Below are 22,511 nucleotides of genomic sequence, written 5' to 3' on the forward strand. Positions count from 1 at the left end.
CGTTTGAAAAATGTCCAGTGACATATACTGAAGAGTGAGGCCATTGCTGTCTCTGAATGAGGCTATATCATAGCGCCCTCTACTGAACTCAAGGAAGAAGGATTTTTGGCCAGATAATGTTTCACTGATGTTATATATATATACATATATATATATATACGTATATATATATATAATCTATATGTGATGTTATTTATATATGATATATAATGATGTTTCTATATATAGTGTGTGACATATAAAACAAAAAAAAAAAACTCTCCTACCTATAAATCAAAATTAATTAGTACATTTTAACTGTTAGAGAAGCAGGAAAGTAATTATATTTTCACAATTAAGTGCACTCCCTTTTTGTTTAGTCGGGGTGGAGGACATTTTATGTGTTTCTACAGTTTGAGATAATTTTCTTCTTTTATGGGAATATATTAAAGTATATATTATATAGTATGTTAATCTATAGTTAAGAAGTTGTTTGTAACTTAAAAATAAAAGATCAAGGGACCTGATAGTTTGACCTTGTAAGAAACCCAGACAGTAAGTTTTTGTAAGTATAACGTTGATATAATTTCTGAAGTCATGAGAGAAAAATTCTAGTGACATAGAGAATTAAATTATTGACTATTTTATGGTGAATGTAAGACATTCAAAATGTAAGACAGGATGGACAAAAAACTGTCATTGCTATTTTCTGTCTTATAGGTTTTGATTCCTCACAGTCTGAGGTATCTGAGTTTACATGACTTTATTAGAGATTTAATATAATTTAATAGTAAAACAAGAAAATCTACATTATGGAATATAACTGAATATTCTGGAAATTTATTAAATTTCCAGATTATATCATTAGTGAAATGAAGGGTTTAAAATTGAACAGAAATTTTTCAACTTACAAAGTTGAAACAAAAGTTCTAGAGCTCATATTTTTTCATGAAGGCTTGTGAGAGAGAGGTATATTATTAATATGGAAATAATTCATGTTAAATTCATTTTAAGCATCTAACCTTCTTTAGTAATTTATTCTTTCAAGTATTTAAAAGTAGTTGCTGTGGTTTTCAGAGGCTGTGAGTATTTTACTTAAACCAAGTATAGAGTGGCATGCTGTGAGACAGGCCATGTATTACTAGCTAACGTATATGGATGTTTTTTGGCAGTTTGATGCTGAATATCTTTTATATATAATTATTATTAATATTTAAAATATTGTTCATTGAGAATATTTTCAAAATATCCATAACATGTACTTTAAACCTGATACTTTCATGTGTATATCAGTAAGATAGTGAAAATGCCATTGGAGGAGGATATTGTTGAAATAAATAACCTTAATAAATCATTTTAAAAACCATTAACGAGACCTTAAATAGATGGTAACAATAATAATAAATAACTGATGATTTTCCTCTGTTCTTTTTGTTTTTATTTCCTTTAGCCTGGTGAGCTGAAGGACTGGTTCGTGGGTCGAAGCAATGCCCAGGGAATAGACCTGAATCGAAACTTTCCTGACCTGGACAGAATAGTTTATGTTAATGAGAAAGAAGGTGGCCCAAATAATCATCTGTTGAAAAATCTGAAGAAAATTGTGGATCAAAACACAAAGGTACAGAACATGTATGGTTTTCCTGGGTTCTGTCCTCCAGCCTAAGGAAATATGTCTCTTATCTTCATCACAATGAAAAACGCAGGGGTGTTGTGAAAGCTTGTACAGGCTAATTCCTTACAGCTGTGAAAGTCAAAGCTGGGACACCGGGGGCCTGGAATTGGTCAGGGGTTTAGGGAGTGGGAGGTACGACTAGGGACAGGAGGGAGGAGCCCAGTTGTCTAGAAAGTCTTTCTGGCCTGTTCGGAGGCCCTTTATCAGCACATCTGATTAGCTCCTCCTACAGCATTTCACATTGTTGATTTTTTCATCTTTTCCAGGACTTTCTCCTTTGCTTTGTACAACTCCACTTTCTCCAACCTCTTCTAGTACCTTTCAAATCACTACTCAGTTTCTTTCCCTGCTTCTTCTGCCTTGCCTTGAACGCTGACCTTCAGGGTCCCATCTGCTACCCTCATCTCTCCTCCTGTATGTACTGTGTTGTCCATTATACAGATTCTCCCAGATCTCTTTTACTTGCTCACCGAGTCACTTTATCTGGTGACACCCAGGGTCTCCAGCTCAGCATGACCAGAAATAAATCTTTCCCTAAGAAAATTCTATTCTCTCATTTACTCGATCATCAAAGCCTTGATTTTTCCATCTCTGTCACCACCCACCACCCATGTTACCAGATCTTGGTGATTTGGCTTCCTGACACCCTTCAGCCTCTCCCTCCTCTGCAAATTCAGGCCCCGTAGTCTCTTGCTCTGACAAGGAAAGTAGCCCCCGTTCTTGTTTTGGGTTCAGCCTTTCCAAGCTCCATTCAATCTTTTCAAATTCCTCCAGAACCATCATAGACAAATTATTGCTCTGTTGCTTCAAATCCCAACCTTGCCAGGTCTCCACTGCCCAGCGGATGAAGTAAAAACACAAAATGTCAGAAGAGTGTGATGGTTTAGTGTGAAGCCTCTGGAAACAGCCACTTTAGTGCAAATTCTGGTTCTGTCTTTGCTCTGGGAATTTTGCAAAGTTATTAAATCACTGTGTGCTTCCTCTTCTTCATCCGAAACATGGAGATAATGATACTATTCACCCTACAGAGTGGTTATGAGGGTTGAATGAGTTAGCCCCTTCGAAGTGCTTGAGGCCAGGACCTAGAACTGTTACTACCACGTCAGCATCATTTCCCATTGCTCCATTATGGACCACAAGGTCAGATGGACACACACACACCCACGTAACACTGACCTTGAAACTCCTACCATCTGAACACTGTTTTCACTTCCATAGAGGGGAGGCGAGCCCATCACAGAGGAATGCCAAGAGCTGCTGGTGGCAGCCCCACTGCCTCTTGTGTCTTTCCAGGCAATTCTGCTCTGGCTTATCAACTTCTTCTAGTATCTTTCCTAAGTGAGAGCTTGGAAAGGATGGTGTCTCCATTTTATCATAGTTCCAGGACCATTCAAGTTCCCCTGGGCCCCTGGCAGCTGCCAGCTCAGCCACTCCTGAATCTGGCTTTGATATTCCATGTACGCCCTCAGCATTCCATCTTCAAATAACTTTATGTCTTTATGTGTGCTTGTTCCAGCTGTCCACAGGGCTCTTCCCTTTCTTTCCATGTCACCTCCTCCATGAAGCCTTCCTCGCTCCTCTAGACAGATGCTGTTAAGTCTGCCTTTATGTTCTTTATGTGCGAATATTTCCAGTCTGGTGCTTATAGTTACATAGAACTTTATGTTATGTTATGATTTGTTTATATAGCTCTCTTTATTTTTGAGTCTAGATTCAGTCCCTTGATTACAGGAATTAGGATTCCTATTTGAGTCTGACACATAGAAGGCTTGAAGCCTGTTATGAATGAGTGCAACCCAGCCTGGCAAGCAGATTGCAGGCATCTGAAAACCAGCTGCTGGAGTTCCAGATGCACTCAGCCCGTGGCTGGGACACTGGGTAGAGGATCCAAGGGAGAAGGAGTCTCAGATTATTGGTTTAGATTCTCAACATTCTTCTGCCTATATTTAGAGTTCATCCCAGAAACCTGGGCTGAGCCTACAAGTGGGGACTGGTCTATGAAAAGGGGCTGAGGATTCTGGCAGAACTTGAGAAGTGAGTGACTTAAACACTCCTGCTCTGAGTCACAGACTTGTACCTTCTCAGCTCCTGGGCTATCTTTCCTGGGAGAAGGGAGAGCTGAAAAAGCAAAGGGCAGGGGTAACCAGAGGGGAACAGAGGGTAGTCTTGTGTGATGCGCTGTGAGGTAGAACACAGACATGAAGCTGTTCTGGAAGCCCCGTGTGGAGATCAGCCCACACTTTCCCCATTGCCCATGCTGTCTGTTAAAACTGAGATGAGAAAAAGAATTCCGGTCACTTCTCATAGAAGAATCGTGAGATAAACTCACGTTGATGGGATACTAGAATAGCAGCCTTCGTGCAAGTGCCGTCATTTTCAGCCAGCACTGGCTTCCTCTTCACCGATGAGAGCTGTATAATATTTGCATAATCTTTATATTAGATGTTTTCATATATCTAGCGTAAGCAATACTTTTTTAAAAGGATGCTTGTTCATTGCACTTTAAAAAAATGAGAGCTTTATTTTTATTTTTTTTATTATTTTTTATTTTTTTATTTTTTTAGAGTTACAAAAATCCATTCATCCAAGGGTAGTGGAAGGCAGGAAGGGAAGTGGGATGACAAATGGCACAGGGAGAAAAAGTATTCAAATCAGTCCAGGCACAGGGGGCTGGCAAATGCTAGAAAAGAGCTGCAGAAAAACCTGTGGTCCTTGAGACTCACCAGTGTTTAAAATCCACACTGGTGTCAGGAAGATTCTGCCTTACGTGCACCAGAGACAAAAATCCCAATTCCTCAGAGAAGGGAATGTGCACAGGGCCCTTGGCAGAGTGGGTCCTGCCTTCCCTGGTGGGGGAGGTGAACAAGGAAAAGAGCTGCCACGGCGTCCTTCCAATCCCACCCATCCCCTCTGGGTGGCAGGTGACTCAGTGGCCCGCAGCAGCCTTCAGTTTGGCAGGAGATGGGTGTGGTGAGGGGAACTTCTCTGCAGAAGTGGAGTTACTCAGGGCAGACTGCAGGTAGACCGTCTTGTGGAAAAGTCTGTTGCTTAAGAAAACCACCAAGGAGAAGAGGCGCAATTGGAAAAGGCTACTACGCTTTGCCAGGGGTCCTTGCTTCATTGGCGCTGATGATGAACAAAGGGAAGAGGATGGAGAAGAGGCAGCCACTGACAATGTAGGAGGACTGCATTGCTGTGAGGAAAGCCAAGGGCAAACCAAATCCAAAGTAGTAAGGCCAATTCCTTTCTATGTTTGACAACCGCTGGTGCATTTCAATTCCTTTATTGAACCAACGATATTCGAAGCAGTATAGTGAGTAGAGAAGAGACATATGCAGGAGACTAACCAGCTGACCAACAAGATGGATGGGAAAGAGACTCACAAACATCCCCTGGAGGAGGAAAAGCGCCTGCAGCAAAAGGTTGAAGAGCATGTCAGCAATGATTTTGCTGACACTAGGGAATGGGTGAGGCTTCCTCCCTGATACCTCGAATGCCAGATCAGCTATATCCTGAAACCAAATTGCGTTCACGACTTTGCTCAGCACAAACAGGGGGAGCACCCAGAGAGCACTGAACACAGACGTGGGGAAGAATTCCAGCCACGACCAAACATCCCCATGCAGTGACGGATCACCAGTAATTTGGGCCGTTACTGACTGAAGCACAGGAATAAACACTCGATAAAACAAGAGTAGACTGAACCAGAATACTCCACCATTCCAAGCGCAGCACTGAAAAATTCTACTAACAATACGTGGTTCACTCTCTTGCTTCCTCTCCATACTCTGGGCTTTCCTCTGAGCCAGGACACTGCTTGCTCTCCTTCGACGCTGCTCCTCTCTCTTCTTTTGAATTCGAGCATCTAGCTTTGATATGGTACAAATTCCCCAGATGGAGTCTTTGATTCCCCTGGCAAGGTCCTGCAGAAAGGTTTTGACACTGTCAGCCATCTCTTCACCACCCCAACTATCAACTACACAAAGGAGAGGGAAGCGTCCCCAAATCTTTCATCATGAAGGACCCGGCAGCGTAGCCGCCGCAGCTCCATCTCCAGCCCGGCCCCTCGCCCACCGCGGGCCCGCTCGGCTCCTCCGCGACCCCCCGCGCCCGGCCGCCCGCTCCCACCCGGGCGCTCCCAGGGCCGGGGCCGCTGCGCCCACACTTGAGAGCTTTAATTTTAAATAGTCTCAATGCCAATACTTTTTCTGGGTAAAGGTAAAATAAAGAAAAATACATACAAATTAACTTTTAGTCTCTTTTCTGGACCAGAAGCAAGATTTGTTTACACTTCACTAAACCGTCAGTAAACCTGCTTAAACCGCGGGGTGATATAGCCCACGTCTGGCTCATCTCCTTTCCCATCTTTGTTGATTAGACTGAGACAGTGTTTGGACCCAGCCCCGTACCACATACACAGTAGGCATCTTATTAATGTCATTACACACCCCCCTCTTTCATACAGACACACCACTATGAGGCTAAGAAGGGGAAGCGAGAAAGGGGAGAGAGAGAGAGTTAATGTATAACATTATTTAATTTGAGGTGTACAACATAATGATTTGATATTTGTATATATTGTGAAGTGATCACCATAATAAGTCTAGTTAACATCCATCACCGTACATAGTTTTACACATTTTTTTTTCTTGTGGTGAGAACTTTTAAGATCTTTTCTTTTAGCAACTTTCCAATATACAGTACAGCATTATAACTACAGTCCCCATGCTGTACAGTACATGCCTAGCACTTATCTACTTTATACCTGAAACTTTCTGCTTGTGACTCCTTCACTGTTTCATCCACCCCCAACCTCCTGCCTCTGGAACCATCAATCTGTTCTCTGTATCCTTAGACTAGTTTTAAAATTTCTATGCTTGTATGAATCAGGGGTTGAAAATGCAGATTCCTTATTTACAGTAGCCAAGATATGGAAGCAATGTAAGTGTCCATCAGCAGATAAGATAAAGAAGATGTGGTACATATATACAATGGAATACTACTCAGCTGTGAAAAAGAATGAAGTTTTGCCATTTGCCACAACATGGATGAACTTGGAGGGTATTATCCTAGGTGAAACAAGTCAGACAGAGGTAGACAAATAATGTATGCTATCACTTATATGTGAAATCTAAAATATACAACAAACTAGAGAATATAACAAAAAAGAAGCAGAGTCACAGATACAGAGAACAAACTAGCAGTTACCAGTGGGGAGAGGGAAGGGAGAGGGACAAGACAGGGGTCAGGGATTAAGAGGTGAAAACTACTATGTATAAATAAGTAAGCTACAAGGATCTATTGTACAGCACAGGGAATATAGCTAATATTTTATAATAACTATAAATGGAGTATAACCTTTAAAAATTGTGAATCACTATGTTGCATACCTGAAACATATAATATTGTACATCAACTATACATCAATTTAAAAAAATGCAAATTCCTGTGAAAGCTGAATCAGGAAGTCTGGGGTGTATATGTTATGGAATTAGTGATGGAAAGGAACTTATATTTTTACCAAGTCCTCCAGATGCTCTCCTTGCTTTCTGAAGCTCTGAGTATAAGGTCTCCCCTGCTCCCCGGAGTTCTTCCTGCTAAGTCATTTCTCATCTGCACTTGGGCTGCTCAGCCTCCTCACCTCCACCATTGTCTGGGCTCAGTACACGAGGCTTGGCTTGGATTGCATGGAAACAGAGTGATTAAATCAAATAACTATATTAAAATCTTGTCTTTAATGGGTAGAGTTGTGAAGAAAATGGAATAAATTTAGCTTTGATATATTTTGAGCCAAAGCCATCTAATTATAGAGAATAACATTTGAGCTATATTTACAGTCTTTAAATGGAAGTTTTAAAGATAGGTCATCATTGGCTCTAGATTCTGTTAAGGGCTCCATCTTAGGGGTACTCCAAAGCCCTCTCTATGGATTAGTTAAATATGTGATTACAGCACTCAGGAGATTTCAGCATTTAGTCAGCCTAAAAGACTCTATGAATAGTCGAGGAGAAATGGCGTTTAACTGATCAAACTGTGGAGTTTGCTTGCCTGCTTTTGAACATCTAGTAACATGAATATTAGCAATAGTATATGTACAGGAACTAACAATAGGCTAAACCTAATAGTCACTATGACTTTGTACATTCAGGACTGTATCTTTTTTTTCTTTTTCTCTTTTTAAAAAGCAGCGTTATTGAGATATGATTTACATACCACAGAACTCATCCATGTGAAGTGTACGTCAGTGGTTCTAGTACACTCACAGATGATGAACACCTATCATTTCAGAGAGAAACCCCATCCCCTTTAGCTATCACCCCACTATCCTCCACCCCTACTCCAGCCTGAAACCTTGTGTCTGCTTTCTGTTTCTATAGATTTCCTTGTTCTGGACATTTCATATGAATGGAATCATAATATGTGGTCCTTTGTGCCTAGCTTCTTTCACTGAGCATGTTTTCAAGAATCATTTATGTTGTAGTGTGTGTCATGTTTCATTTCAGGACTGTATCTTTACATTTGTTTCAAAAACAGTTTGTTTAAAAACTCATTTATTAAAAAATTTATATTTTATTATAAACAAAAAGATAAAGCAAATATTAAAGAAACAGAAAAATAACCCATTACCCTACATTCTTAAATGACCACCATTCACATTTTGGTGTGTGTCCTTCAAAATTATTTCTTATGCATGAATCAACATATAAATATGTGGAACATGCCATTTTGAACCCTTTTGGGTGAATAATAAATATGAGAGTACAGTCCACTGCAGAATGGTGTTGCCTCCTGAGCTCACATTCAAACCAACCTTCACACAAGGAAGTATTTATTTGCTTCCCTATCCAAACCTACTTTATTTCCCCCCCAAGACACTGTGAAATTCCACCCCTTTCCTGAAATCCTCAGTGATTCTCCAAACCACAGAGATTTCTGTCTCGTCTGAACTCAGTGAAATATTTATCAGAGCCAATCACTGGGTTTGAGTAAATAGGGGGAATGGGGCGGATATACAAACAAAAGGACTGAAAGGAAATTCAGCAGTGAAAGAGAAACTTCTGAACAGAATATTGTAGGAGAATGTGTGATATAGCCACATCATATAATATTAACGCCATTCTTGTGCAATTGAGCTGTATAAGCCGTAAATTCATTGCAGAAAAGCCTGTGCATTATAGATTTTTGATTAAATGTCCTATACTAGTTGTTATAAGGTTGACAAATCAAAATGAAACTGAATTTGACTTAAATTAATTTAAACTTTAGAAACATTTAAGTGTGTGTGAGAATTTGGTATATGATAAGGGAGTGTTTCAGATTATTATGGAAAGAATAGATTATTAAATAAATGGAATTGAGATAAATCAATCTCACAAATATCAACATAGATGAAAATAAAATCTAGATGTGTTATGATTTAAATATAAAAAGTATGAACGTAGTAAAAGGAAACTTTGGTAAATTTATCACTTTTGGAGTGAGACAGAACTTTCTAAATCCCTATATAGAAAACTGGCACATGGTGGCCACTTAGTAGTTACTGGATAAAGGAATGAAATATAAAAGTGAAGGACAAGACCAGTACTTTAGTAAAGATCAGTATGTCTGATAACATAAATATCTTAATGTGTTGTATTTTGTTTGTTTGTTTGTTTGTTTGTTTTGTTGGCGCATGGGCTTAGTTGCTCCGCGGCATGTGGGATCTTCCTGGAGCAGGGATTGAACTCATGTCCTCTACATTGGCAGGCGGATTCCCAACCACTGCGCCACCTAGGAAGCCCAATGTGTTGTATTTTAATTATTATTACTCTTAAATTTGACAAGCACATAACTAATTTGGAAAATATAATATGTAGTAGATAGAAGGTTAATGTTTTTAATAAATAAACAACTCTTGCAAATTAATAAGAAAATGTGTATTTCAATAGAAACATCAGTTAAACCATGTATAAATATGTCACCAAAGAATAAACATAAATGGTCACTAAACATTAAAAGAAAAAACTGCTCTAGTTTTACTATTTAAAAAATTCTATTTGTCATGTATCAAAGTGACAGACTTAAAAAACACATATCCCATGTTGGTAAGAGGTTTAGAAATGACAGGTTTAATATACTGTTGCTGGGTATATTGTTGTATCTTTCAGGGATGCAGTCTGGAATACATTTGAAAATTTTTTTTAAATGTGCTTAGTTTTTGGTCAGTTCATTCCATTTCTAGGGAAATTTCCCTTAAAAAAGTATGGATCTGCACAAAGAAGAGCTACAGGTGTGTTCACAGCATTTTTTTCATAGTAAACAAATCAATACCCAGCAATTGGTGATCCCCCCCCAGCTTTATTGAAGTGTAATTGACAAATAAAAACTGTATAGATTTAAATGCAGTGATTTGATATACATATATGTTGTGAAATGGTCACCACAAACAAGCTGATTAACACTTCCATCACCTCCCATAGTTATCTTTTTTTTTTCTTTTGTGGTGAGAACACTTGTGATCTACTCTCTTAGCAAATTTCGAGCACACAATACAGTGCTATTAAGTCATTTGGCGACACGTTAGATTTCCAGAGATAATTCGTTCTGTGACTGAAAGTTTGTGCCCTATGACAACCTCTTCCTATATCTGCCACCTCTTCTACCACGTGGAGATCCCTAGTGCTAGTGTAGTAGCTCTGAGCCAGACTGCTGGGCTTGAATCCAGTCCTGCCACTCTCAACGAAGTAGCCTTATGCTGTTACCTGACTTCTCTGTGTCTCAGTTTACTCATCTGTAAAATGGGGGTACATGCAGTCCCCATCTCATAGGGTAGATGTGAAAATTCAATGTGTCACACAGAAAGTGTTTAATAAGTATTAGCTGTTATTTCGTCCATGTTTAAGAGTGATATATCCATACATTGAATACTACTCAGCCATTGATATAACAATTTAGGATATTCAGTGACACAAAAAAGCGTTATCTGTTGTCAAGCAAAAGAGATAGCATACAAAATAGTTTATAAAGGATCACATTTTTTAAATTATGTAGGTACTTTGGAAAAAGACTGAGAAAGATACATGAAGATGTTAGCAGTTGGGTATTTTTAGATGGTAAAATTATAGGTAATGTTAATTTCCTTTCTTTGTGTTTATCTTGTCTACATTTTTTACAATGAACATTTTTTTTATAGAGAATAAGATAAACCAAACAAATAATAAAAACAATATCCTATTCTAAATCACACTTTTTCGCAATTAGGAGTAGCGTACATGAAAAATAGGATAGTTTTGATACATTAAAGCTGACATACTGAAAATAATGTGGGATTTATAGTTTCATAGACTGGATTTGAATCTTAAATGTCTGAACTTGGACATGTCATTAACACTCCCAAGGCTTAGATTCTTCCCTGCAAAATGGGGATGGATATCTTTGCCTATCCAATGAGGATGTTGTGAAGCATATAAAATAGTGTCTGTGAGAGCTACTCATAAACTGAACAGACATACAAATACAAGATCTGATTATAACCATCAAAACCTACTGATGCTTTTAGATGTTCTGTCGCAAAGAACAATATAAGTCACCTTTCCAGGAAAAAGCTTTTTTTTTTTTTTTTTAAATCAAAGAGGTACTTGGGAGTTTGAGAGTCTTCCTAGTTGCTATTAAAAACTCATCACATAAAAGTATCAAGCTTTGGCTCAGTTTAATTCTTTGGTATAAATTTCTTTCCTGCTTTGTTTTATTTCCAGGGTATGAGGGGCTGTGAATCATTCAAAAGACAACATGAATTCCTGAAACTTTTGCCTTTAAGGGTTTTAAAATTTAAGACCATCATCCCAAAATTAACTATTTGACAGTGAAATCTGAAGGAGACCCAATCTAATATTTTTATAGGAAAAATGTTTGAAGTAGTTGAAGGGAATTGGAAAAATAGTAAGCAAAAATTAGAAAGAAAATCTACCACGTGTTTCTTGAGTTGAACCACCATAGAGAAAGAACCCTGTTCTGCGGCTCAGCTATTTTCTTTTCTCCTTGTCTTATCCTCAGTTAATATTAACAAAGATCAGATGGAAATGTGCCCAAATTTGTAAGCGATTTATATGCTGTTTTTCAAGTTAGAAAGAAAAGGTGGCAGCTTTTAAGTAGAACTTTTAAGGAAACTGAAATATTTTTTATTATAAGTCTGAAAAAGATAGAGATGGGGAATGCTGCTCCTTTCTTTTATTCTATGAAAACAATCACAGAGTGCTTGGAATATGACCAACTGTCAGTTGTTGCTGTTGGTTTTGTTGTTGTTTTTACCTTTTCTGTGTCTTTTCTGGCAAGTGATCCCACAAATGACCTCTACGTTTAGAATCCTTTCAATCTCTAATCTTTAATACAGCTTGCTCCTGAGACCAAGGCTGTCATTCATTGGATTATGGACATCCCTTTTGTGCTCTCGGCCAATCTTCACGGAGGAGACCTCGTGGCCAATTACCCATATGATGAGACGCGGAGTGGTAGGTGCTTTTCCTGCTTCTCTAATTGGTTCAAGGTTTACAGTTACTTCACAAGGGTTTATTGGATGATATCTCTAATATCAGTCTTTTAAGGCACTGGTTATTCAATGATTTTGCCTGTAGAAATACATCTGTTGAACGGGAATATCCCCTATTTTGTGTGGTATTCGCATATATATTTGGCAGAAAAAGATTGTAACTTAAAAAAAAAAAGTTTAGGTGAAGAGAAACATGATCTGGACAGAATATTTAGATAAGAGAAAGGGAGAAAACAGAAGTCTTGAACTCTTGGACTCTGGTAAAATGGAGAAATGATGGAATTTATGTAGGTTTATATACAAGATGGCTTAAAAATGGAGGCAACCTTTTGGCCTACCTCGGGGCCCATATGTATCTCAGCATGTCTTATTGTGCACTCACACTTCTGCATTTGGAACTGTTTCCTGGTGGTGTCAGGGAGGGGAAGTGATGCTTTGGTTTTCTTTAACTAGATATAGTTAAGCTTCAGGCACAGCAGACTTTAACCAGAAAGATATTCTCAGCTTACTTTTTGTTGTTTCAGGAAATTTCCTGCTTTAAATCAATCCTCAGGAGCCTTTGAAGAGTTATGTCTTTGTAAACACAGGATAATTGTAGATATTGGAAACTGAGTTTTGAAGAGTCTTTGGTAAAACATCCTTAAAATGTGGAGATTTTGTGGTTTGTCAATAGCTGGGAAATTTAAAGGACTGGCATATTTCATAATACAGAATAAGAGTGCTGTGCACCAAAACAGGTATTATTTATTTCAGTAATACACACAGGAGATTTCTTAAAACTATAAATTCAGATCCTGAAAAATACCATGAGAGTGATTCACAGCGCCTACGGGGTTAGAATGGAAATCTCCTTCCTGTCTTCCCAAGTCCAGTTTGCTATGAGCTCCTCACCTTTTTCTGTGAAGATCTCAATTCCTAAGTAGGATGTGCATTCTACTCAGTTTCTACGTTGTGGTATTAGGCGTGGACGTGGTATTAGGCGTGGACGTGGTATAACCTAAAAACTCAGTGTCACTGTTGAGTACCTAAGCCTTCACTCCTTTCCCATAGTGATGTAGCTAAAAAACACTCAGCAGGAGATCAACACTCAGTCACTCTTCAGAAAGCATGAAGCGCTCCTGGGTTTGCGTCAGCTCCTTCAGTCTTGTGGGTTGATTTTACAGGGAGTGCTCATGAGTACAGCTCCTGCCCAGACGACGACGTCTTCCAAAGCCTGGCACGGGCGTACTCGTCCTTCAACCCCCCCATGTCGGACCCGGACCGGCCCCCGTGCCGGAAGAATGACGACGACAGCAGCTTTGTGGAAGGAACGACCAACGGCGCCGCGTGGTACAGCGTGCCTGGAGGCGGGTCTCCCTTTAGCTCTCTGTTTGATGAGTGGCTTTTTAGAAATAACTACTGTTTATATTTAGGGAAAGGTCAATCCTCAGTCATTAAGAAGTAGACTGAACCTAAAATTAGTCAGCTTTCTGCATGAATGATTTCTGTGTATAGTTTTTTTGTTGATTTTTTTTACAATTATTAATTAACTAATGTATTTTTTATGATTAGTAATTTACTTATTTTTTTATTGGGGTATAGTTGTTTTACGATATTGTGTTAGTTTCTGCTGAACAGCGAAGTATAACCTGTGCTATATAGCAGGTTCTCATTGGTTATCTATTCTATACATGTTAGTATATATATGTCAATCCCAGCCTCCCAATTCATCCCACCCCCTCCTTTACCACACTTGGTGTCCATACATTTGTTCTCTACATCTGTTTCTCTATTCTGCCTTGCAAACTGGTTGATTTTCACCATTTCTCTAGATTCCATATAAATGCATTAATATATGATTTTTTCCTTTTCTCTTTCTGACTGACTTTATTCTGTATGACAGTCTCTAGGTCCATCCATGTCTCTACAAATGACCCAGTTTCCTTTTTAGGGCTAAGTAATATTCTATTGTATATATGTACCACATCTTTATCCATTCATCTGTTGATGGACATTTAGGTTGCTTCCATGTCCTGCCTATTGTAAATAGTGCTGCAGTGAACATTGGGGTGCATGTGTTTTTTTGAATTATGGTTTTCTCTGGGTGTATGCCCAGTAGTAGGATTACTGGGTCATATGGTAATTCTATTTTTAGTTTTTTGAGGAACCTCCATACTGTTCTCCATAGTGGCTGTATCAATCTACATTCTTACCAACAGTGTAGGAGGGTTCTCGTTTCTCCACACCCGCTCCAGAATTTATTGTTTGTAGATTTTCTGATGATGCCCATTCTAACCAGTGTGAGTTGATACCTCATTGTAGTTTTGATTTGGATTTCTCCAATAATTAGTGATGTTGAGCAGCTTTTCATATGTCTCTTGGCCTTCTGCATGTCTTCTTTGGAGAAATGTCTATTTAGGTCTTGCTCCCGTTTTTTGACTGGGATGTTTGTTTTTTTGATATTGAGCTGCATGAACTGTTTATGTATTTTGGAGATTAGTCCTTTGTCTGTTGATTCATTTGCAAATATTTTCTCCCATTCTGAGGGTTGTCTTTTCGTCTTATGTATAGTTTCCTTTACTGTGCAAAAGCTTTTAAGTTTCATTAGATCCCATTTGTTTATTGTTTTTATTTCCATTAGTCTAGGAGGTGGGTCAAAAAAGATCTTGCTGTGATTTATGTCAAAGAGTGTTCTTCCTATGTTTTCCTGTAAGAGTTTTATAGTATCTGGCCTTACATTTAGGTCTTTAATCCATTTTGCGTTTATTTTGTATATGGAGTTAAGGAATGTTCTAATTTCATTCTTTTACCTGTAGCTGCCCAGTTTTCCCAGCACCACTTATTAAAGAGACTGTCTTTTCTCCATTGCATATCCTTGCCACCTCTGTCTTAGATTAGTTGACCATAGGTGCATGGTTTATCGCTGGGCTTTCTATCCTGTTCCATTGATCTATATTTCTGTTTTTGTGCCAGTACCATACTGTCTTGATTACTGTAGCTTTGTAGTATAGTCTGAAGTCAGGGAGTCTGATTCCTCCAGCTCCATATTTTTTTCTCAAGATTGCTTTGGCTATTCAGGGTCTTTTGTGTCTCCGTACAAATTTTAGGGTTTTTCGTTCTAGTTCTGTAAAAAATGCCATTGGTAATTTGATAGGGATTGCATTGAATCTGTAGATTGCTTTGGGTAGTATAGTCATTTTCACAATATTGATTCTTCCAATCCAAGAACATGGTATTTCTCTCCATCTGTTTGTGTCATCTTTCATTTCTTTCATCAGTGTCTTATAGTTTTCTGAGTACTGGTATTTTACCTCTTTAGGTAGGTTTATTCCTAGGTATATTATTCTTTTTGTCGTGATAATAAATGGGATTGTTTCTTTAATTTCTCTTTCTGATCTTTCATTGTTAGGTATAGGAATGCAAGAAATTTCTGCATGTTAATTTTGTATCCTGCAACTTTACCAAATTCATTGATTAGCTCAAGTAGTTTTATGGTGGCATCTTGAGGATTTTCTATGTATAGTATCATGTCATCTGCAAACAGTGACAGTTTTACTTCTTTTCCAATTTGGATTCCTTTTATTTCTTTTTCTTCTCTGATTGCTGTGGCAAGGACTTGCAAAACTATGTTGAGTAGTAGTGGCAAGAGTGGACATACTTGTCTTGTTCCTAATCTTAGAGGGAATGCTTTCACCTTTGAGAATGATGTTTGCTGTAGGTTTGTCATATATGGCCTTCATTACATTGAGGTAGGTTCCCTCTATGCCCACTTTCTGGAGAGTTTTTATCATAAATGGGTGTTGAATTTTGTCAAACGCTTTTTCTGCATCTATTGAGATGATCATATGGTTTTTATTCTTCAGTTTGTTAATATGGTGTATTGTATTGATTGATTTGCATATATTGAAGAATCTTTGCATCCCTGAGATAAACCCCAATTGGTCATGGTGTATAATCCTTTTAATATGTTGTTGGATTCTGTGTGCTAGTATTTTGTTGAGGATTTTTGCATCTAAATTCATCAGTGATATTGGTCTATAATTTTCTCTTTTTGTAGTATCTTTGTCTAGTTTTGGTATCAGGGTGATGGTGGCTTCATAGAATGAGTTTGGGAGTGTCCTGTCCTCTGCAATGTTTTGGAAGAGTTTGAGAAGGATGGGTGTTAGCTTTTCTCTAAATGCTTGTTAGAATTCACCTGTGAAGCCATCTAGTCCTGGACTTTTGTTTGTTGGAAGATTTTTAATCACAGTTTCAATTTCATTACTTGTGGTTGGTCTGTTCATATTTTCTATTTCTTCCTGATTCAGTCTTGGAAGGTTATACTTTTCTAAGAATTTGTCCATTTCTTCCAGGTTGTCCAGTTGCTTGTAGTAGTCTCTTATGATGCTTTGTATTTCTGTGGTGTCCATTGTAACTTCTCCTGTTTCATTTCTAATTTTATTGATTTGAGACCTCTCCCTTTTTCTTGAATAATCTTGCTAAAGGTTTATCAATTTTGTTTATCTTCTCAAAGAACCAGATTTTAGTTTTATTGGTCTCTGCTACTGTTTTCTTTGTTTGTATTTCACTTATTTCTGCTCTGATCTTTATGATTTCTTTCCTTCTACAAACTTTAGATTTTGTTTGTTTTTCTTTCTCTAGTTCCTTTAGGTGTAAGATTATAATTCTTCTATAAATGTTTGGTAGAATTCACCAGTGAAACCATCTGACCCTGGACTTTCCTTTTTGGGAAATTTTTGATTACTGATTCAATCTTACTAGTAATTAGTTTGTTTTGATTTTCTCTTTCTTCATGGTTCAGTCTTGGTTGTATGTTTCTGTGAATTTATCCATTTCTTCCAGATTTTCCACTTGTTGGCTTCTAATTGTTCACAGTAGTATTTTATGATCCTTTGTATTTCTGTTGTATTAGTTGAAATGTCTCCTCTTTAATTTCTGATTTTTTTAAGTCCCCTCTCTTTTTCTTGGTAAGTCTAACTAAAGGTTTGTGTATTTTGTTTATCGTTTCAAAAACCAGCCCTTAGATTAGTTTATCTTTTCTGTTGTTTTCCTGGCCTCTATTTCATTTATTTCTGCTTTGATCCTTATTATTTTCTTTCTTCTGCCAATTTTGTGCTTGGTTTATTCATTTTCTAGTTTTTTGAGTTGTAGGAATAAATACTTATTTCTTTTTTCTTTTAAATATAGGCATTTATCATAATAAACTTCTTTTTCAGGACTACTTTTGCTGCATCTCATAAGTTTTGGCAGGTTGTGTTTCTGTTTTCATTTGTTCAAGATATTTTGGCTTCCCTTTGACCCATTGATTGTTCAAGAGTGGGTCGTTTATTTTTCTACGTTTGTGAATTTTCCAGTTTTCCTCTTGTTATGATTTCTAGTTTTGTACCATTGCGATTGGAAAAGATACTTGGTATGCTTTCAGTCTACTTAAATCTGCTGAGATTTATTTTGTGATCTATTATATGCTCTACCCCAGAGAATGTTCCATGTGTGCTTGAGAAGAATGTTTATTCTGCAGCTGTTGGATGGCATTTTATGTACGTCTGTTAGGTTCATATGGTATAAAGTATAGTTTAAGGCCAGTATTTCCTTACTGATACTCTGTCTGGATGATCTATTTATCCATTATTGGAAGTGGGGTACTGAAGTCCCCTTCTGTTATTGCACTGTTGTCATTTCTCCTTAATAAAGACCTGTTAGTATTTGCTTAATATATTTAGATGCTCAAATGTTGAGTGTTTATATATTTTTGATAGTTATATCCTTTGATGAATTGACCCCTTTATCAATATCTAATGACCTTCTTTGTCTCTTGTTACAGTTTTTGGCTTAAACTGTATTTTGTCTGAGATAAGTATCACTACCTCTCCTCTCTTTTGGTTTCCATAGCATGGGATATTTTTTGTCATCCCTTCACTTTGAGCCTATATGTGTTCATAAAAGTGAAGCGAGATTCTTGTAGGCACATAGAGTTGGGTCTTATTTTTTTAATCTATTCAGCTACTCTGTGCCTTTTGATCAGAGAATTTAATCTATTTACCTTTAAATAATTATTGATAGGTGAGGACTTACCATCTTATTGTTTTCTATTTTGAAGTTCCCTTGCTCCTTTCTTCCCCTCTTGCTATCTTCCTTTGTGAACTGATGATTCTCTGCAGTAGTAGATTCCTTTCTCTTTAGCTTTTTTGAATCTACCATAGGTTTTTGCTTTATGGCTACTATAAGGCTTACATAAAACATAGCATAACAGCCCATTCTAAGCTGTCAAAAATCTAACTTTGATTGCAAATGAAAACTTTACCCTTTTACCTCTTTCTCCCTACATTTTATGTTTTAATGTCACAATTTACATCTTTCCGTTTTATGTATCTATTAACAAATTATTGTAGCTATATTTATTTTTAATATTTTTAAACCTTTATACTAGAATTAAGTGATTAATACACTACCATATTATAGTATTAGAATATTCTGAATCTGACTATATACTTAGCTTTACCAGTGTGTTATATATTTTTATATGTTTTCCTATTACTAATTAGGTCTCTTTGGCACTGAGCTGTAGGTAAAGTGATGTGGGTAAAGTGAACCTGTTTCTCTTACTCCCTTCAATGTGTGCAATCTTAGATTTTTTTTTTCTCCAGTGATGTGCTTTAACTTTTCCATTAGATTCCTGGACTTCCACAAAGGCACTGTATTCATGGGTAATTGTCAAGACTGGTGTTCTTTGGGGAGGGAAGGCAGTAGAAAGCTGTTTCACCACAATGACATCACTCTCCTGTTGTCTTGGAAGCTGATTCTAGCCTTGTGGAATGTGGCTGATACATGCTTTTGCACTGTACAACAGCAGTGCATCACACTACATGACTGCTTAGGAACCTGGGAGAGTTTGTGCTTGTGAGGTCATAACTATCTCCTAAGTATTTTGTTCCATACCTTATGGTGGGTGATTTCACTTGTGGTTTCTCACAGTCTCCCCAAGATGCACTGGTTGGTACAACATTTACTTGACTCTCAGCAGAATGGTCTGTGTAGGGTTTTAGTCGCCACATGCATATTTTGACTTTTGTTTTCTTTCCTTTTCTATCTTGGCAGGAATGCAAGATTTCAATTACCTCAGCAGCAACTGCTTTGAGATTACGGTGGAGCTTAGCTGTGAAAAGTTTCCACCTGAAGAGACTTTGAAGAGCTACTGGGAGGATAACAAAAACTCCCTAATTAGCTACATTCAGCAGGTAAACACTGTCTCTAGCACAAAATGGGAGATTTAAGAACATTTAAACCTGGTGTGCAATAGTCGCCTAAGGATCCCAGCCTATAGAGATCCATCTGACCCAGAATGAGGACACTGCATTTGGAAAATATGTCAGTAGTGATTCAAACAAGCTTTCATTTGTCATAGGTTTTGTAGTTCATGACTATTCACTGAGAGATGGTTAAACTGGAGAGCTATGGAGAAGTGAGGTGACACCCTGCTGTCTTTCATAGTGCACTAAGCAGAGGCAACCCCTAGGATCCTCCTCCACCTGAGTCATCTTGGGTCTGTCAGGCATCCTAGGCAGGACCAGAACTGGAATGAGCTAAGTGAGGCACCCAGGATGCAGAATTTAAGGAGCCCTTCACTCTCAGGGTCGTGCAGGTATAGGATCAGCAACTGGGAGTGAGTATCTCCTTAAATTCTGTATCCCACATGCCTCACTTGTCTCACCCTAGACTCAGCTGGCTCTGAGGTAATGATAATAATGGTAACTTACATTTATTGGGCATTCACTGTTTCCCAGGCATTATTCTAAATGCCTTACGTGTAATAATGCGTTTAGTCCTCACAACTCTATGAGGGAAGTTATTACATCACCATCATCATCCCTGAATTAAAAATGAGGAATCACAGGCACAGAGAAGTTAAACAGCTGGCCTGAAGTCATTCTGCTGGAATCCAAGCTGTCTAGTTCCAGAATCACCATGCCATATTGCCTCTCATGACATAAGCTCAGGTCTTTACCAGAGAGTCGCTGTACAGAATTTGGGGGAATCTCACCACGTGTCAGAATAAAATACCTACCTGCTCAGACTCAACCCAGGCCAGTGCCCTGCTAGCCCCGGCCCTCTGTACCAGGTAGACACTGGCACCAGGGGCAGTGCTGGTGGCAAAGGCCTAAGGACTCTGTTCTTTGCCTGCAGTGCCTTGAGTTTCACATTCCATTCTGTTTGTGGCCATTTACACCCAAAGTCAGGGAGAGTGATGTTAGTTTCACATGCTAGCAGGTAGTCCAGAGGAATTTTTAAACTAATTTGACATAAACAAATGCTGTTAGACAGTAGCTATTTGCATATGTGTGTACAGACAAACATATACACATGAACCCAGGGCACTGAAAAATGTAAAAATAAGCTTAAGAATTCTTTTACATACATCAAGTATCCACACAATACTTTACCGAAAGGGGTTATCGTGGAATAGGTCCGCCGATGACAGACAGTGATTAAAAAACACCTATTACACAGCATTTTTTTGTCAGTGGAATCCTGCTGCATGTTAACATAAAAAAGGTGTTTTTCACAAGAAAACAAAGGATAAGTAGCCATGCTGACCCTGGAACAACCTTCGTGGGCACCCCTGTAGAATGCCCTTTGGGGGAGCTACATTTAGATGAATCTTTTAAGAGCAAAATTTAAAAGTATAGTTTTAGGCAGAGGAAATAAGATAGGGCTATTTGGTTTGTTCTTTGCCTAGATATCAAAGAATCCCTCCTTAATACAATGATTTTCATTCTATTTACATATTTTTTCAACAAAAATTTATTAAGCGACTTTCACGTCCTTGGCACCCTGTGAGGTACTGGGGACAGTGACTGCCCTCAGGAAGGCTTTGTATTACTTGGGTTCAGATATCAACACCTAATTACAAGAGAGGATGATAAATGCTAAAATAAAGAGCAATGGCAGTATACACAGAAGGGTCCCTAAGCCAGTCCTGCCAGTTCAGAAAATGTTCCTTGGAGCTATGCTAAAGGATTCCCTACAGTCGATGTCAATAAGATTATTACCCTGTCAACAACTAAAAAAAATAGTTGAGCTGCTAGTTAAATTCTCTCTTAGTTCTTGAGAAAAAAAATGCAATATAAAACAAAACCCACGTGTGTGCCATCAGAATGAGGAGAAGGCTTGTCATATTTATGGTGGCAGGTGCATTAATTCATCTAAAAGCTGTATCAATTTATATAAGAATAAGCTGAAAAGAAGAGCGTCATACAGTCCTGTTCTGTGCCACTTGGAATGAGAATTTGATCTGTCTCCAGATCCCCGTGACCTACCCTGGTATGACATCAGTGTTATGGTGCAGACTGTATAGAAACAGGAAGAGTGGTATTTGCAGTGAGCTCACCCAGCTTGCCTCAGAGGACACTCCAGTTTAGGGAATCAAAGGCTGGTGAAAGTTTGGTGAAGACGGCCAGAAGTTCTGTGTTGAAATTGTTTTCTTGACAATGGAACAATACGGTGGTGATTAATGACTGAACACCTGGGCCTAAAATCTAAGCTTGGACTAGTTTTACAGCTCACGGAAAATAGGTGATTGGGAGATCCAATTCAGTAATTGGTTGAGAGGAAATCTCTTGCAGAGTTTTAAAGGGATGTTTGCAGGAACTGGAACTGGAACATTAATTAGAGTAAATAGTTTGCTAAGAAGAGCTCCCATGCAATACTTTTGGAACTGTCTAGTTCTTAAAATTCCCAAAGAATTGTTCGAAGAATGGTTCATGAACACTTGTGTTAGAATCATCTAGATTCTTGTTAAAAGTGAGTTTCCTGTCCCAACACTGAATTTCACTCCTTGCAGAGCAGGACCCCAGAGTCTCCATTTCAGCAAGCCCTCTGGGGGGCACTTAAGTATTCGAGGATTTAAGGGTTTTGACGTAAACAATTCTAGCAACAATGAGGAATCTTCTGGATTTTTTTTTTTTTTTTGTCTTGGTTGGTTGAAATGTCCTGGCATCTGGGGAGAGAGAATTATAGGAAGGACAAGTGTAGTAAAATAGCTTCCCCAGGTATGAGTGAAATTCGAACTTATGGGAGTTCTTTTGCAAAAGCCATAGGGTGACAGTGCTTTCCCGTCCACATTCCTGTGGAGTCCTGGCAGCCCGTATACTTCAATTGAGCATTATTCCTACAGCGGCAGATTTCAGCCAGGAAAACTGTGCTCTGCAATTGGCATATCAGACGTAGACATTTACTTATTTAACTATTTGTTAATCACATACTGTAGTTTAAGTCTTGGGGTGCAGAGGCAGAATAGAGTAAAGTTATGACTATTAACTGAGTATATTTGTGCCTAATGTAGGTGAATTATGTTGTTGA

At 38.2% G+C, this 22,511-nt stretch overlaps 1 protein-coding gene and 1 pseudogene across 3 annotated transcripts in view; one reads left to right on the forward strand and one right to left on the reverse strand.

Annotated features, from left to right (window-relative positions):
* CPE (carboxypeptidase E) overlaps positions 1-22,511 on the forward strand; it is a 115,918-nt gene that overhangs the window by 85,668 nt on the left and 7,739 nt on the right. For 2 of the 3 annotated variants that reach the window (XM_057726135.1, XM_057726137.1), the window contains exons 3-6: positions 1,430-1,597; positions 12,021-12,138; positions 13,340-13,522; positions 19,251-19,390. In XM_057726135.1, coding sequence (XP_057582118.1) covers positions 1,430-1,597; positions 12,021-12,138; positions 13,340-13,522; positions 19,251-19,390 — 609 coding nt within the window. The remainder of the gene's footprint in view (positions 1-1,429; positions 1,598-12,020; positions 12,139-13,339; positions 13,523-19,250; positions 19,391-22,511) is intronic. The other variant, XM_057726136.1, reaches the window with a different exon arrangement.
* Positions 4,563-5,811, reverse strand: LOC130848145 (etoposide-induced protein 2.4 homolog; annotated as a pseudogene).

Source organism: Hippopotamus amphibius, chromosome 3 (genome assembly GCF_030028045.1).
Source record: "Hippopotamus amphibius kiboko isolate mHipAmp2 chromosome 3, mHipAmp2.hap2, whole genome shotgun sequence".
NCBI classification, from domain to species: Eukaryota; Metazoa; Chordata; class Mammalia; order Artiodactyla; family Hippopotamidae; genus Hippopotamus; species Hippopotamus amphibius.